This window comes from Alexandromys fortis, unplaced genomic scaffold (assembly GCF_014885135.2).
Source record: "Alexandromys fortis isolate MF-2015 unplaced genomic scaffold, M_Fortis_MF-2015_v1.1 scaffold_79, whole genome shotgun sequence".
In the NCBI taxonomy this organism is placed as follows: Eukaryota; Metazoa; Chordata; class Mammalia; order Rodentia; family Cricetidae; genus Alexandromys; species Alexandromys fortis.
The window spans coordinates 6379333-6396031 of NW_026067964.1; the positions used below are offsets into that span (position 1 = coordinate 6379333).

At 44.6% G+C, this 16699-nt stretch overlaps 1 protein-coding gene across 1 annotated transcript in view; it reads right to left on the bottom strand.

Annotated features, from left to right (window-relative positions):
- The window catches only part of Dmgdh (dimethylglycine dehydrogenase), a 68672-nt gene that overhangs the window by 5191 nt on the left and 46782 nt on the right, over positions 1-16699 (bottom strand). The window contains exon 15 of the mRNA XM_050153754.1: positions 2425-2559. Within this exon, the coding sequence (XP_050009711.1) occupies positions 2425-2559 (135 nt within the window). The remainder of the gene's footprint in view (positions 1-2424; positions 2560-16699) is intronic.

Genomic DNA, 16699 nt, shown 5'->3' on the forward strand with positions numbered 1-16699 from the left:
GCTCCCACCCTCCCCCTGCTATGATGCTCTGATCAAGAACATGGGGCCAACCAACAGAGGATTGGGTTCGTTGAAACCTTGAGCCAAAAGAATTCTTCCCTCCTCTAGGTTGCTCTCTTGGCTTTTTCAGTCACAGACACACAAACTAACTAACACAGACATATTAGAAATGCTGAAGAACTTGGATGAGAGTAAAGTAAAATAATATAAAACAAAGGAAAGATACAAACAAAGTTGGGGGATAAATGATTAGAAAAAAAAATTCAAAGATAGAAAGAGCCATTGTGCTGGCTAGTCTTATATCAACTTGACACAAGAAACTGGAGTTACCTAAAAGGAGAGAATAATAATTATGCCCCTATAAGATCCATTTTTTTTTTCAATTAGTGATTGATGCAGGAGGGCCCAAGCCCATTGTGGGTGGTTCCATCCATGGGCAAGTGGTCCTGAGTTCTATAAGAAAACAGGCTGAGCAAGCCATACGGGAGCAAGCCGGTAAGCAACATCCCTCCACGGCCTCTGCATCAGTTCCTGCCTCCAGATTCCTGTCCTGTTTGAGTTTCTGTCCTGAATTCCTTTGGAGATAAACAGTGATCTGTAAGTGTAAGCCAAATAAACCCTTTCCTCCCCAACTTGCTTTTTGGTCATAGTGTTTCGTCACAGCAATAGCAACCCTGACTAAAACAGGTGTAGACATTATCCGGTCCAGGGGCTTCATTCTATAGATGAAGAAATCAAGATGAGCAATCAGGTCAAGAACCTGGTTAATAGCAGTTGGTGCTTGGTAGAAGTCGTGTCAACTGTGGACAAACTAGAAATCGGAGGAAGAACAGGCAGTTGCTGTGCAACCCAGGCTGGCCTCAAATTCACTGCATAGCTCAGGCTGGTCTGAAACTGATGATCCTCCTGCTTCAGTTTATTGAATGCTGAGCTCATCGGAGTTCCTAGCTAACAACATATATCAAGGAATGAGGTCGAGAGCCGGAAAGGGGCCCAGTAGCTGAGAGCCCTTGTTGCTGCATTTGATTCTCAGTGCCCATGTGGTGGGTCACAGCTATCTATAACTCTGTTTCCAGGGGATCCAAATATAGAGAAAGGAAAGAGGAAGGAAGGGCCACAAGGAACATTTCAAACAGAAGGGCAAGCTCAGCCCTGGCTGAGAAGGGAAGTGAAGACCAGCCTGGTGGGAAAGGCAGAGAGGAACTGGAGATCTGAGGAAAGCCTGTTAGCTCCACTGTGTGTGATAACATGCTCAGACAACACGTGGAGCTGTGGCGTATAACTAGGTAGTAAAGTGACTTCAGGATACACCAGCCAGGACAGAAAGAGGACAAACTGAAAGAGTCAGCAGTCTTTAGAGGAAGGGGCAAGAATCAAAGCCCGAATATAGGTGGATTAACTCAGCTCCATCAACCAATCACAGGCTGTAGAAACTGAACGGATTGACCCGTTCTCTCTGAGCCTCATCTTTATGACAGAAATGCTCACACGTGTCCAGCAGGGATGCTGCAAAGCTGAACGAGCAAACAGGTGAAAAATATCTGGTATGTAGGGGCAATTCAGCCACAACAGTTCTGTCAGAGGCATGTGCCTTCGTTTGCGTTTGTTCAGTGAGGTTATGATTCGATGCCACAGGTCCCCCGACTCCAGCCACCTACCACTAGGGATGGAGAAAATGAAAACAGGTCTCAGAGGCGCTACAGTCCGTGAGAAAAATCACAAGACCGGGATCTCTGAGCTTCTCGTATTAACAAAGCCGACCCTGCTCTACATAGAATAAACAGCTCTTAGAAGGGCCTCGAAGGGCCAGTGCTCTCTCTCTCTCTCCCATCAGCCCACTGGGCACCCCTCACCAGCCGAATCACATCCAGATGCTGAGCCACACTGGACTTTACAAACAGAGAAAGTGAAGGGAATGGAGACCTGTGGCTGGGCTACCCCACTAACCCTGCTTAGACCGAACTTTGAGAAGGCTGTGAACAATGCAAAGTTGGAAGATAGCAACCATATTCTTCCTGAGAAACCAAATGAGAAGGTGGCACCATCCCATGTCACCATCTAAGCGTCAACCCTCATTGTCATGACATGTCCATTTGGATCTGTGGTTGTTGTGCTAATAGTATCTTTTAAAGAGATTCCTGAGAAGTTAAATCGAATACCAAATTCTTACAAAATCAATATTTTGCATTCACACACATAAATATATTGTTTTCCAATATATTTCAAATCAGATTCTTCTGTTTACAAAAATGAGCAGCATTTCAGTTTCTTGTCAGTTACTTGCTTTCTGTTTCTTTAACGTCAGCTCAGAAATTAAAACTGTGCCATCCTTTTAGTGAGCAGATAAATTAGGGGGCAAAAAACCCACCCCAGTAGAGCCCAGAGAAATTCGGTTGTGGGTGATGGGGTGGCCCTGGCACCCACCTTGCCCTTGTACCAAATGCTTTCATTTCCCTCCGGATCCACATCCTCCGTTGCCAAGGTGAGGCAGACGAGTCTCCGCTTCAGGCCCTCGGCTTTGATCTGCTTCAGTGCTTGCTTGCCTATGAAGTCGGCTGGCTGCAGGAATCCGAGATAATGATGATGAATGAGGGCTCCGACACCGTGACAAGGTTAGAGATGCAAGCATTTAAATTTGTCTTTGCTGTTTTTCCCCAATTACACATTAAATAAAAATACAGATTGGATCAAACGTCTACACAAATATTTCTTAGTGGCCAAGTGACAGTACCAGCCACCCATTCCTTCGGAATAGCTTAGACTTCATGTAATGACTTGGGAAGACAATTTTACCAGAACCAACTCAGCAGAAAAGCACAAGGAGAACAGGCATACCGTGCCAGCGGGCGACACAAGGGGCCCTGTGTCTAGTGTCTGGCAGGAGCACCAGCCGTCTGGACAAAGGACGTCTCAATTTCCACCCATTGGAAGTTTTTATTTAAAAAAAAAACATATTCTTTGATATGTGATGTGAGGAACTCCCCCCAAATGCTACATTTCCCCTATCCTTCAGAGTAAATTCCCTGGGATGTTTTAACTCCTGGGCTTTTCTCATCACTTCACTCAGGAGAACACCCAGGTGTGGAGCCAGAGTCCGAGTGAGACCCCATGTAGGCTGTGAGGTTAATAGAGTCAGATGTGGGCGTCTGTAGCAAAGACCTTACTCCTGAGCCTGCTCTTTAGCCTTTCTTCCTCCTTCCAAGTAACACGTGACTGACGACACTCATGCTCCAACTTGAAGGCTTTCCCGTTATTAGACACCCCTCAACTGAGCAGGACACACCGGTGAGCCATAACTGATCAGCGGGGACGCTGGGTAATAAAGAAAGGAAGATACAATTCCACCCAGCCAGAATGCCAGGGGACCTGGGATAAAGTGAGACAAATTCACCGGAGGCAAAGAGCGAGGACAGTGCCCAGGAGAGAGGAGTGCCCTTCAGGTGAGAAGACGAGAAGCCACACACGTACGTCTCAAGGGGTGAAGAAGGAATTCGCCACACAAAGCACACCTCGGTAAAAGACATTCGAGATGCAATAAGGAGTCTCGAAATCAACTGTCACATACACTCAAAAATAAACAAACAAAAAAACCAGAAATCAACTGTCATGTGACACTCAGAAATAAACAAACAAACAAAAAACCCACAACCCAAAGAAGCCGTCTCAAACTTCATTTCTCTACTAGCCACACAGTGAACACTAGTTTGTGCCAAAGGCGTACTCTGTGGCCAGCACTTAAGATTTATATAGTGATCTCTCAACACGAGGCATTTAGGACTGTGTGCAATAAAGCCCATGCCCGCCGACAATCAGCGAGAGTTCTCACACGCCTCACACCCGATGCCCCGTCACCATGCCTTCACTGATGCTAGGCTTCCAGGATGGGTCCTACAGGCACTGCAGTATAAGTCGCTGACCTGCACAGGACACTGAAGAAGGCTTCCATTACCCTAGGCTTAAATACTAAAAAGCCTTGTTTAAAGGGATGGGATTGTAAGAGTCAAAATTAACCTGTACGCCCCACCTGCCCAAGGACAAGGTAACTTCCTGAAATTGGGAGTTGTCATTCTTGGGAAATAAGCCACGCGGTTTCTCTCCCCTAAACAAGTTTGTTTGAAGCAACTACACCAGAAGTGCTTGATCACATGTGGGTGGGAGGGGCATGGGCAGGAAAGACATCAGCGTGTATGCTCCCCCCTGATTGGACCTAAAGGGAAATGCAATGAATTATGACTTTGGCCTTTTTAAGTCCCTGCAAAATGTGACCCATGGCTGTCTGCTGGGGACCCAGAGGTGGACCTGGCCAGTGGTTAGTTAAAACTTGCTTCAAACTGGGCTCAAAGTTGTGAAACTTGTTTTTCTCTCAAGAATCTCAAGATTAACAAAACACAAATTCTCTAAAAGGAAAATGCTTTTAAAAATTTCCTTCAGGTGGCCTGTGTCTGCTTTGATTGGCATTCATTATCAGTAGTTTTGTAGTGTGAAATATTGAAAACACTCTGCAAGCCAATACTAATAAAATCTAACAACTTCTGTCTCTATCTTGTGAGCAAGAGCATCCTTCGACACAAGTGTAAACAATGCCCTGACAACCAAATCCTCACTGCCTGAACATCTCACGATGGTTTGTGTAGTCAGCGTGACCGGATGAGAATTGCTGAAGATGCTCATAACGCAGAGTTCTGTGTGTCTGCCGGGAAGCGTGCAGAGATTAGAGCGTGAGCACTCTGATCTAACGGTTTAATTCACAGGTGATTTCAGAATTTGCTTAGACCTATGGGCGTTTTTGGTCTTGGCTGTAGGAAGGAAGTCCCTGAGGAGTGTTCTACCTTGCCCTGGTTCCCTTCTGCAACTCCAGTTCTCTCTGCTTCCTGGCGGCCATGGGCAAAGTCTCTTTCCCATATGGCATGATCTCGCTGGCATGATCCTATACTCCAGTACATGAACTGAACCCTCTCAAACCACGAGCCAGAATAAAGTCTTCCCCTTCCAGGTTGTTTCTGCCAGGCATTTTGTCACAGCAATGAGGACAGTGACAGAGAGGAAAGAGTCAGCTTCCACCCCTTCACACGCCCCCTCCCAATCTAACGGGACTCCCAACACGGGCTAAAGTGCAGTCACAACATTCAAACCCTGTTTTATTTGGCTTACTCTCAAGATTTTACTCTACCACCTACTAATTAATTATAAATGAGCAGAAACAAGTCTGAAGGGGACGCTGTAATTAGAAGTGGTACTTTCAGAATGACCCAAGAACAGAAATACATCTGTTTACTGAGTCATTGATGAATTACTGATATAAACAGCAGTTTATGTCTTTAAGAAATGTACTGATTTCTGAGGCACTGAGTCTTCCACTTAAAAATAGTCTTGACATGTTTTTTTTAAGCGTACTACTTTTAAATACCAGTAAAAGTCATAAAGTCAGGCAGGCACCTGTGATACACACTAAATACATCATCCGTATATTCAAAGTCGGCTGTCTGTGGAAGCTGATTACTCATCTCTATTAGCCCTGTTAACGGCGTGCATGTTACCTGAATGCTGGTGTAAATTAAGTCAATTAAACCCGTGTAGTTAGGGAATGAGTCTTAGGGCAGTGAAGGGTTTGAAGACACAGTCAAAGGTGACAGCTACACTGGAGGAAGACTGGAACACAAAGCTGGAAGAGGGGCCTGCCATAGACCAGAGAAAAGAATAAGGATGAAGGCTTGGGCCTTCCGTTCCCGTTTATACAGGATAAAACGCTATCAGAAATTCAAGGGTGTCTGTCATCAGTTTAATTTAAGTCTTGGGCTCATATCCTTTAAACTCAAATATTAAAAGTTCCAAAGACAGAACTGAAATAAGTTTCACATCCCGCGTCCCAGATTCCCCAAGAACCAGGTATGGGTGTCTAATCCTTTTCTGTGTTTTTCAGCCGCTGGTTACCAGCTGTTTCAGAGCGCAGGGTGAAGATGAGGAGCCAGACTGCCGCTGTCTCTCATACATACTTGAGAAGCTTCTTGTTTGAAATGGGCTCAAAGAATCACGGGAGGCATCCTGGAGGAGGTCTCCTTGGGAAGCTCGTGGCCATTGCTAGCCCGAGACTGGGTTAACTGTCACATCCTCCGGTCAGCTGTTCAGTGCTCTGGGAGTGACTCAGAGGCTGAGAAAACTGTGTCCTGAGGTCACTCTTTGGGGAAAGGGTTGGTTCAGGGTTCACCCCATCAAGAAAAACCACAGCCTTATTCAAAGGTAGACCACAGAGCCTATGAGAGTTTATAGTCATAAGGGCTGGTCTCACTTTATTACCAGAATTGCAAAGCCTGAGGAGGTTGGAGGAGACTGAGCAACCAGGCTCAAGCCTGGGCAGCCTTGGTACACTTTCTCTGCTGTCCAACCAAGCGCATCTTCAACAGAGCCTTTGTGGCGAAGTGGTAAATAATGAGGTTAGCTGTATCATTGGCTGGAAAATGAACGCTCCCACATACACCAAGTTTTCATTCTCGGCCCTTAGCACACATGGCTGAGGAACAACTCGACCAGCATTTTCCTAGCCCCAACTTACTAGCCAGATGAGAGAGAATTCCTTCTCAAAAAAAGTATTTAAGGGAGCAAGGAAAAAGACTCTGTTAGGTACTGGGAAGGAGAGGAGAGAGGAGAAACTCAAGGAACAATGTAGTGGCACACAACTGTTCTCTCAGCACTCAGAGGTCGAGGCTGGAGGATCACGGGCGTAGAGTCAGTTTGGACTAAGTAGCAAAACCCTGACTCAAATCTCAACAAAACAATCTGTAAACTGAGGAAAACATTTAAAACATGCCCAAGGTAGACCAATTAGCAGGATAATTACCATCTAAACCAAATTTAAAAATTTTGAAAACTAAAACAGCCCCTCTCGCATGTATTCTGTGACTTCCATTCAATCCAATTTTAAGGGAAATAGTCATTAGCCTTTGAAGCGCATGACTCAAAAGCAAGCTGTGGGCTGGATGCGTGACTTGGCCAAGTACACTTTTATGCTTAACTTCAGCAACAGCATTTAGCATGTTCACAGTAAAGTGGACCACTGCAAATTCTGCAAGTTCGATCGATTGTAGAGAAAAAAAATGGTCAGGAAAAATTGTGCTTGTGTTGGACTTATGTGAGCATTTTTCTTATCATTTCCTAACAGTGCAGCGTGGCTCCATTTGCATAGCATTTGTGTTGTGCTGTGTGATTTGAAGTATACAGGAGGGTAGGAGGGTGTGGAGGGCTCAGAACTGGGGTCCCTCGCCATTCTCTAGAAGTGTTTGAGCTCATGGAGATTTTTGTACGCTGGAAGGGCCGGGCCTCCACTACCCACCCATCATAGGGACAGCTGGGTTTTCCTCTCTCTACAGGTAAACAGGTAAATGAGTGCCTGTTGGGTGTTTTACATCTACACAAAGCAAACGACCCTCAAGGAAACAAGCAAGGAAGCCGAGTGAGCCTCGGCAGAGATCTTTCCTCCATGACGTCTTGACTGCTGCAAGGGTCTCGTGCATGGCTGCTTTCGCCTATGCATTTCATTTAGATCTGCGCCAGCCAGATGTTGAGTGAGGTGACAAAGGCTCTTGATCTCATCTCAGGCTCATAGCCTGCTTGTGAGGTCTATGTTTCCTTCGCGATGTAAGTAAGAACACTGAAGTACATGTAGATGAACTACCTTGTGTGTCTTACTTAGCCTGGCAGGTGGAGCAGAAACCACTGAATCCGTCAGCAACCCAGACTCGGCTGCCACCAGAAGTGCAGGTGGAGCTGAGGAGGCAGCGAGCACTTTGCAGCGTGATGCACGGTACTGCAGGGCGGGCTGCAGGAACGCCTAACACCCTTCACCGTTAATTCCCACACATATCTAAAAACCCAAATCCCTGCTTCCGGAACAGAGCTCCAAACCCAAAGGCCCAGCTGCCTTCCAGGCTTTTCCACCTGGTTATTCCACACCCACCAAACCTCCCTGTCCGCCAGCCACATCTGTTTTGTTTCCAGATGCTGACAATACCCCGTCTTTCTCTCCACCCTTCCCCCGCAGACCCCTGGGTGAGCTCCATGCTGCCATCTCATATTGTTCCCATTATTTCCTCCTCCACCTACGGCCTCCACTTAGCCGAAGCCTTTGCCCTTTCTCCTCTAGACTTCTTCGGTAATTGGGGAAAAGATCTTCCTGTCACACGAGCAACTTTCTTCTAATCAGTTTTCCATCACCGGAGTGTCACTTCTTGCTAAAAAGCCTTAAATCACTCCTTAGCTTGGCAGACAAGAAAGCCCCCTTCCTGATGAGCACCTCTGCGTTCCTAATAGCAGTTCTGGGCACTGCTTTCAACAGAATACATTAACTGAAAAGTCATTCATGTGCCAGTTCTGAGTTAAGTGTAGAAGATAAAATAATAAAGCATTATTAATTGAAAGTGTACCATTCTGATCAAAAGAAATAAACAGAATAACTTTACTCTTTGAACAAGTAAGATAATTTCAAATGCTCAAGACCTACAAGGAGATCATATCTGTTAAATTTATGTTGGATTCCCTAATTTACTTTAGAAATGATTTGCTAAAACCTGACAATATCTTTTAAAAGATCAATTGTCATCACCAAGTTAATCTTATGCCTAAAGTGAAAGGCTTAACATTAGAAAATAAATATAATTCAACAGATAGCAAGTAAAAAAGAAAAACTAGCTGATTAAATGTAGAAAACCCCTTTAATAAAACGAATATCTACTCCCAATTAAAAGAAAACATTTAGCACTAGGAACAGAAGAAATCGCCTCAACCTGAAACAAAGCAGCTGTGCAAACCTAGGGTAAACACCGTCCATGGTGAAGGGGAGCAGTGTAAACCTACAGTGAACACCATTCATAGTGAAGGGGAGCCGTGCACACCTACAGTGAACACCGTCCAGAGTGAAGGGGAACCGTGCACACCTACAGTGAACACCGTCCATGGTGATGGGGACGGCATTTTCCTCCTGCGGTTAGGGTCAAGGCAAGGGTGTTTGTCCTCACCACCACCATTCAGCTTTGCTGAAGGTAAAGCCAGTGGAGGATCTGAGCAATGCAGTAAGGTAAGAAAAAGAAATAGAAGACTTTAAAAGAAACAAAGAAAAGCTGTATTTTCATACAGCATTGTTATCTGTGTAGAAGATCTGATGGAACTTGCAAAAAATCTACTCAAGCTACTAGGTAGCATTAGTAACACTGAAAGGTACAAAACCTACTGTGTTATATTTATTCATCTGTGTGTGTGTATTTGCATGTGTGTATGTGTGTGTAGAGGTGTGTATTTGTGCCTGTGCATTCTTATAGGGTTTGCACATGTATATGTTGAGTGTGTGTATACATATGTGTGCAGGTCTGCAGGTGTGTACATCTTCTTTGATGTGCATTGGTGTTTTGCCTGCCTGCATGTCTGTATAAGATATTGGATCCCCTGGAACAGAAGTCACAGACAGTTGTGAGCTGCCATGTGGGTGCTGGGGATTGAACCCCATCTCTGGAGGAGCAGTCAGTGCTCTTACCTGCTGGACCATCTCTCCAAGTCCCAGGGGTGTGCATTCTTACAGAGGGTGTACATGTATGTTGTGAGATATTTGATTACACTGTGTAAAGATACGTCACTCTGATTGGTTTAATAAAAAGTTGAACAGCCAATAGCTAGGCAGGATTTCCAGTCACAGAGGATGCTGGGGAGAAGAAGGGCAGAGTCAGAGGAGACATCATGAGACACAGTGAGCGGAATGGGAAGGATGTGGATGAGGTAGGTGAGCCTTGGGGCAGCACATAGATTAATAGACATGGGTTAAGTTACAAAGGCTAGCTAAAAACAAGCCTGAGCTATTGGCCAAGTATTTATGATTAATAATAAGCCTCTGTGTGGTTATTTGGGGAGCAACTGGTGGGACAGAGCTTTCAGGGGTCTAGAAGGAAAACTCTAACTCTGCCTACACATGTTTGTTTGTGTGGGCGCAGATCTGCGGGTGTATGCACTCTTTAGAAACTAGAGTTTCATGGGGGTTATCTTCTTCTATTTCTCTCTAACTTGTATTTTGAGACAAGGTTTCATGCTGAACCTGGAGTCCACTGAGTGGACTAGAACTGGTCAGTGTGCCCCCAAGATCCTCCTGTGTCTGCCCACCCAGTACTGGGATTACATGCGCATGCAGCCATGCCTGGCTTTTTATATAGGAGCTGAGCAATGAACTCAGGTCCTTTTAGCGTGGGCTGTGAGCTCCTTACCATCTGAACTATCTCCCAAGCTCCCAATTGCATTGCTATAGACTAACAATAAACAGTTGAAAGCTGAATTTAAAATAACATTTATGGTAGTATTAAAACATGAAATACTTAGGTACAAAGATTTACAGACTTATGCACTAGAATATACAAAGTATTTCTGAGAAAAATGAATGATGGTCTAAATGTACTTAGAAACATACATTGTTCTCAAGTGTTGAAAGACTTGAATTAACCTATAGATGCTGAGTATTTTCAATCAAAATACCGACAGGGCTTTTAAAAATCAATTCACAAGCTGATTCTACAATGTATGGAAAACCCAAAGGACCTAGAATAACCAAAATTAATCTTACTTAAACTATAGCAATTAAGGCAATGTAATATTAGTATCAGGAAACGCTAATAGTTCAATGGAATATGGCAGAGCCCAGAAATAGGACCTACGAACATACAAGAGCTGAGTCCTTCAGGTGAAGGCAGTGAGTGCAGACAGAGCAACCTTTCAACAAATGGTGCCAGAAACTGGGGAGCCACAGGCAAATAACTTCATCCACCCCTCACAACGGATACAAAAATCAACCAAAAGTGGACCATAAACACAAATATAAGAAGATGGTTTCAGACCTTGCTGAAACTTTGGGTTAAGCAACGGTTTCTTAAACATGAACTGAAAACGCCATCCGTAAGTGGTCATCCGAGGGTCGGTGAGATGGCTCAGTAAGTAGAGGCACCTACTGCCAAGCCTGAGGGTCTGAGGTTCATCACCAGGACCCACACAGAGGAAGGAGAAAATCAACAGTCGTTTTCTACTCTCCAAGGCACATGTATACCCTCCCCCACAATCCATCAACCAATCAATTCATGTGAACCATTTTAAAGATCAGTTGATAAGGCTTCGAATTTTACAAATTAAAATCTCTGAAAGACACATTTCAACAAACAAAAATATAAGATACAGATTACAAAAATATTTACAGGGAATTTGCCTGATAAAAATTTATATATTAAAAATATATAAGTAACTTGATCAACTCAGCAAAGAAGAGACAGAAAAAGCAGACAGGAAAATAAAAAGGTGTTCAACATCATTAACCACGAAGAAAACAAATTACAACTATTTCACACATCACATAATACCTCCAGTTAAAGAAACAAACCGGCACCTGGTGGTGGTGGCTCACACCTCTAATCCCAGCACTCGGGAAGCAGGGGCAAGCAGATCTCTGTGAGTTAGAGGCCAGCCTGGCCTACAGAGTGAGTTCCAGGACAGCCAAGGCTGTAAAGAAACCCTATCTCAAGAAAAGAAAAGAAAAGAAAAGAAAAGAGAAGAGAAGAGAAGAGAAGAGAAGAGAAGAGAAGAGAAGAGAAGAGAAGAGAAGAGGAGAGGAGAGGAGAGGAGAGAAGAGAGAGATAACATCTTAAGGTTGCAAAGAGAGTGAAATCCCTATGTGCTGTTTGTAGAAATATAAAATAAAAATGATGCACTTTGTAAAAATCAGCATCTTGAAACATTGACATAGGAGCTAGAGAGATGGCTCAGTGGTTAAGAGTATTTGCTGCTCCTCTGGAGAACCTGGGATCAGTTCTCAGCACCCACATGGTGCACATATATACAGACATACATACACACAGGCAAACATATAAAAATAAATCTTTTATAAAATAAATATAACATATCCTTGCTATTTGACTCAATAATTCTATGTCCAATGTATTTCTCCAAGAGGAAATAAGGTGTATGTTCAGAGAAACAGTTGTGCAGAAATGCTGCCAAGCACTGAGACACATGCCCGTAATCCCAGCACTTGGGAAGAGGAAGCAGAATGGCAGGGAGGTCAACCTCATCCCCAGCTAGTGAATAAAGAGCCAACGGGGCAATATGAAATACTGCTTCAAAATAAATATATCTTTAAAAAAATTTATAGCGGTTGCATTTGTAATCGTCCTAAATGGAAGCAGCACAGACGTTCAGCAACAAATCAGTGCTTACACAAACTGCAGCACAGGAGACGGAACACTGCGGCCGTGTCAGCAAACGCAATGGGTTTGCAGCCTGGTGAGCTTTGTAAAGCCAAAGCTTGAAGGAGCGGAGAGAGCTTTACTACCGAACGTAGACAAGAACAGCACTGAGTTATTGCCAAAACGACAGCTTCTCAACAAAGGAAGCTATGCAGGCTCATGTGGGGGTTGGCCCATTGCTGGGCACGCTCGGTTGAAGGTCATAATTTAAGAATGATAGTAAGACACGTTGGATGTGCTTAGGATCACATATTTAAAGGTTAAAATGAAGGCAGAGGCAGGAGGATCTCTGTAAATTCAAAGTCAGCCTGGTCTATGAAGCAAGTTCCAGAATGTAACACAGAGAAACTCTGTTTCTAAAAAAATAAAAAAGTGCTCAGTTTTCAAGTTTTGGCTGGAAATATAGGAAAGGACATTCTGAAGTTGCAATAATGTAGGAGTTTGCCGCTAAGGAGACCTGCTTCATCTTGCAACCAACAAGTAACAACACGAATGACTCTTGAATTATGCTAAGTAGATCCATATCCAAAAACGTATATGCCGTATGTGGTAGTTATAACTTGGCACAGCCTGGAATCTCTGGGAGAGTCTTGATGGGGGAATTGTCTACATTCATTTAGTCCCTGGGAATCTCTAGAGGTGGGAGCTGTCTTGTGAATTGATGTGGGAAGGCCCAGCCCACTGTGGGTGGTGTCATTCCCTGCGCAGGAGTTTCTGAACTGTGTAAGTGGAAACATCAAACTGAGCCCAAACAAACAAGCAGGTGGGCATGGTGCATCTCTTCTCCCTGTTGTAGCCATGACCGGCTCACTCCAGTTCCTGCTGCCATGACTACCCCACATGGTGGACTGTAGCCTGGAACTGTGGGCTAAGAGCATCTCCTTCTCCCCTAAATTGCTTCTTGTCGGGGCATTTTATACAGCAACATAAACGAAACATTAATTTCATTTATAGAGATGATCCATCTATTCCAAAAGATGCGGAAATAAATTATAGTGATAGAAAGCAGATAAATGGGTGCCTGGGAGTAGGTGAAGCTGTGGGGAGGGCTGGAAGGTGGGAATTACCAAGGGTTGTAATTATTCCTTTTGCCTCCAGGGTAAGGCACATGCTATCTTTATTGCAGCTATAATTTCATTTTGGTATGCATATAAAACCTTTCAAACTGTTTGCTTCAAATGTCAATGATTTTTGTGTTCAATATGCTGTTCAAATAAAAATGATTCCATAAAAGAAAAGCAGTCTAAAATTACTTAAAATTTATTCTGAGACCAGAGTTTCCATGGACGTCAAGGTTTGTAAGCATTTAGTGGAGAGCACACTTGGGCTTTTTGGGTAGTAATACTGATTCATTCCTGAAACTGGATCTACCTGAGGATGATAAGTCAGTAGCTGCTAGTCTAATATGCTCCGACAGGTGTTTGGGAACGGTAAGCTCTGCTCCAGCCCAGGCTGAACCCCGCATCTTCCCTTCCTGCCCCCTTGTCACTTAGCAATGAAGACGGGTAAGAGAGTAAGGATGTCATAATGAAACGGCACGATTACATGGCTCATAAACACCGTGGCCCCAACCTCTATGCAAAGTGGCATTTTGTAGACGTTGAGACTCCCAGAAAGGGCTTCCTTTTACAGATCAGAAGTCTCAGGTACAAAATGAAATTAAATTGTTTCCTCAGGCTGCATAGATAGTGTTGAATGGCTTATAAAAACATCCAGGGGCTCAGCAGCTAAAATCACTTGCTGCTCTTGCAGAGAACTACTTCTGTTTCCAGCACCCGCGTGGCAGCTCAGCTGTAGCTCAGATCCAGGAGATCTGATCCCCTCTCTTCTGACCTCCATAGGTACCAGGTAGGCACATGTTGCAATGCATACATGAGTGTTATTTGTATGTATAAAAGAAATAAATATAAATAATAAAGATTTCTTAAACCCAGGGGCAGGAGACACGGTTCGGTGGGTCAAGTGTTTGCCTTGCAGTATGAGAACCTGAGTTCGGATGTCTTGTACTCATGCGAAGCCAGACACAGTAATAGCGCCTGCAACGTCGGCACTCCTATGGCAACATGGGAGGTGGAGGCAGGAGAATTCCAGTACACTCATTGGCCAGCTAACCACGTATACACAGTGGCGCACGAGACCCCATTTCAAACAAGGTGGAGACAATGACCAACACCCAAAATTGTCCTCTAACCTCTACATAGGTACCACGTCATGAGTGAACCCTGCTCCCTCCCAAACACACACACACATACACACTTTAAAAGCCCATTTGGGACTTGAGCTGTTATTCAGTGGTAGAATGCTTGTCTTACAGGTGTGAGACATGAGACCTACTTCTCAAGAGAAAATAGTCACTCCTTGCACACTTCTAAAGAACAAAGACGTGGGACACAATATTAGTGACATGCCGCCTAACCAGGATGGACCACAGACTTGCTAGCTCCCTTCCGACACAGCAGGCTCCACAGCACCACCTCTGCCCAGCCTGTTGTTTTGCCTTCTAATCTTAGACCACTTTTGGTATGAGGTTACAAGAACTAATGTCATCATCCTCATGCTTAAAAAAGAAAACAAAACGATACAAGACGGCTCACCGGTGGGACACTGCGGAGCAATCCGGATCCTCCTTTCAGAGTATTGGGGTGGTGAGTGGAACTGACAGGATGGCTCAGTAGGTACAGAGACTTGCTGCCAAGACTAACAGTCTGAGTTGGGTCTCTAGACCCACACGGTGGGAGGAGAATAGCAAATGCTACACGTTGTTCTCTGAGTTCCACACGTGATGGGGCAAGTGCGATCCCCTCCCACTCCACCAAATAAATACACTCCATAGAGACTTGAGAAGAATAACATTGGCTAGGGGCAGGTCAGGAGTTTTCAAATTAACTACATCAGAACCACTACATTCAAACAAATTATTGCAAGTCAACTATGGCCACATACACCTGTAGGACCAGCATACACAAGGAGAGGCATGGTTGCCACAAATTTTAGGCCAGCCTGGGCTGCAATAGCAAGACTCTTCGGAATGCAGGACAAGATTCTACATCACCCTAAATCTCTAGTCCTCTTCTTAACTCTTGCTCCCACTTCTCTCTCTCTCTCTCTCTCTCTCTCTCTCTCTCTCTCTCTCTCTCTCATATACATGTGCATGTGCTCAGGTTTGTATGTGTTCAGGTCCAGGTGAACATGTGTGCACATAGAGACCATAGGTTGATGTCCGCCATTTTTCTCCATCAGTTTGTGCTGGCTAGTTTTATGTCAACTTGACACAAGCTAGATTGGTAGTTCTCAACCTGTGGGTCGAGACCATCAGAAAACACCTACTTCTGATGGTCTTAGGAACTGAGGCATTACTCAGTAGCAGCATTACAGTTATGAAGTCACAATGGAAATAAATATATGGTTGGGGGTTCCTAAGTATGTGTTTTCCAATGATCGTGACCCACAGGTTGAGAACCACTGAGCTAGAGTTCCCCAAAAGGAACCTTGGTTGAGAAAAAATGTTTCCATAAGATCTGACTGGAAGGCATTTTCTTCCAGCCCATGGTGGGTGGTGCTATGCCTGGGCTGGTGGTCCTGGGTTCTATATGAAAGCAGGCTGGGCAAATCATGAGGAACAAGCCAGTAAACAGCACTCCTCCATGGTCTCTGCATCCGCTCCTGCCTCCAGGTTCTTGCTTCAGTTCCTGTCCTGACTCCCTGCGATGACAAACAGTACTGTAGAAGTGTAAGCCAAATAAACCCTTTCCTCCCCAAGTTGCTTTGGTCATGGTGTTTCATCACAGCAATAGTAATCCTAACTAAGACACTCCCATCTTATTTTATGAGACAAGGCATCTCAGTGAACCTGGATCCTTCTTTCTCCTCCCTTTCTGCCCAGTGCCCAGGTCACAAGTGCACACTGCCATGCCTGGCTCTTTACCTGGATGCTGGGGTTCCAAACGCAAATTCTTCTGTTTGCACTGCAGGTACTTTCGGCCTGGTCCTATGCAGTTATGCAGTCCAGAGTAGTCTTCAACTCACAGCAACCCTCTTGCCTCAGCTCTCTATTTTTTTATTTTGATTCTGGGTCTCACTACATTTGCCACAGTGGCATTGCGCTCATTCTGTAGCTCAGGCAGGGCTTGAACTTGAGACCCTCCAGTCTCAAACCTGGAAGTAGCTGGGATTACAAGTGCCTGGGACGTACCATCAGGCCTGGCTGAGATTTCATTTTAATTCAAGTAGAGTGGAGAATGGACCCTGGTGGGATGGGATGGGGGGATAAATGTTTAAGAAAAATCTGCTCTACCTAAGCACGTTCCTCTTGGTGCTTAACTCTCTCTGGCTCTAGAAATGAACAGAGGTTCAGTAATCGCAGGAGAGAAATTCCCCAAATGCCTGTGGCATCCTGAAGCAACTGCGTTCCCTTTGCTCTTGATTAGAACAATACATTGCTC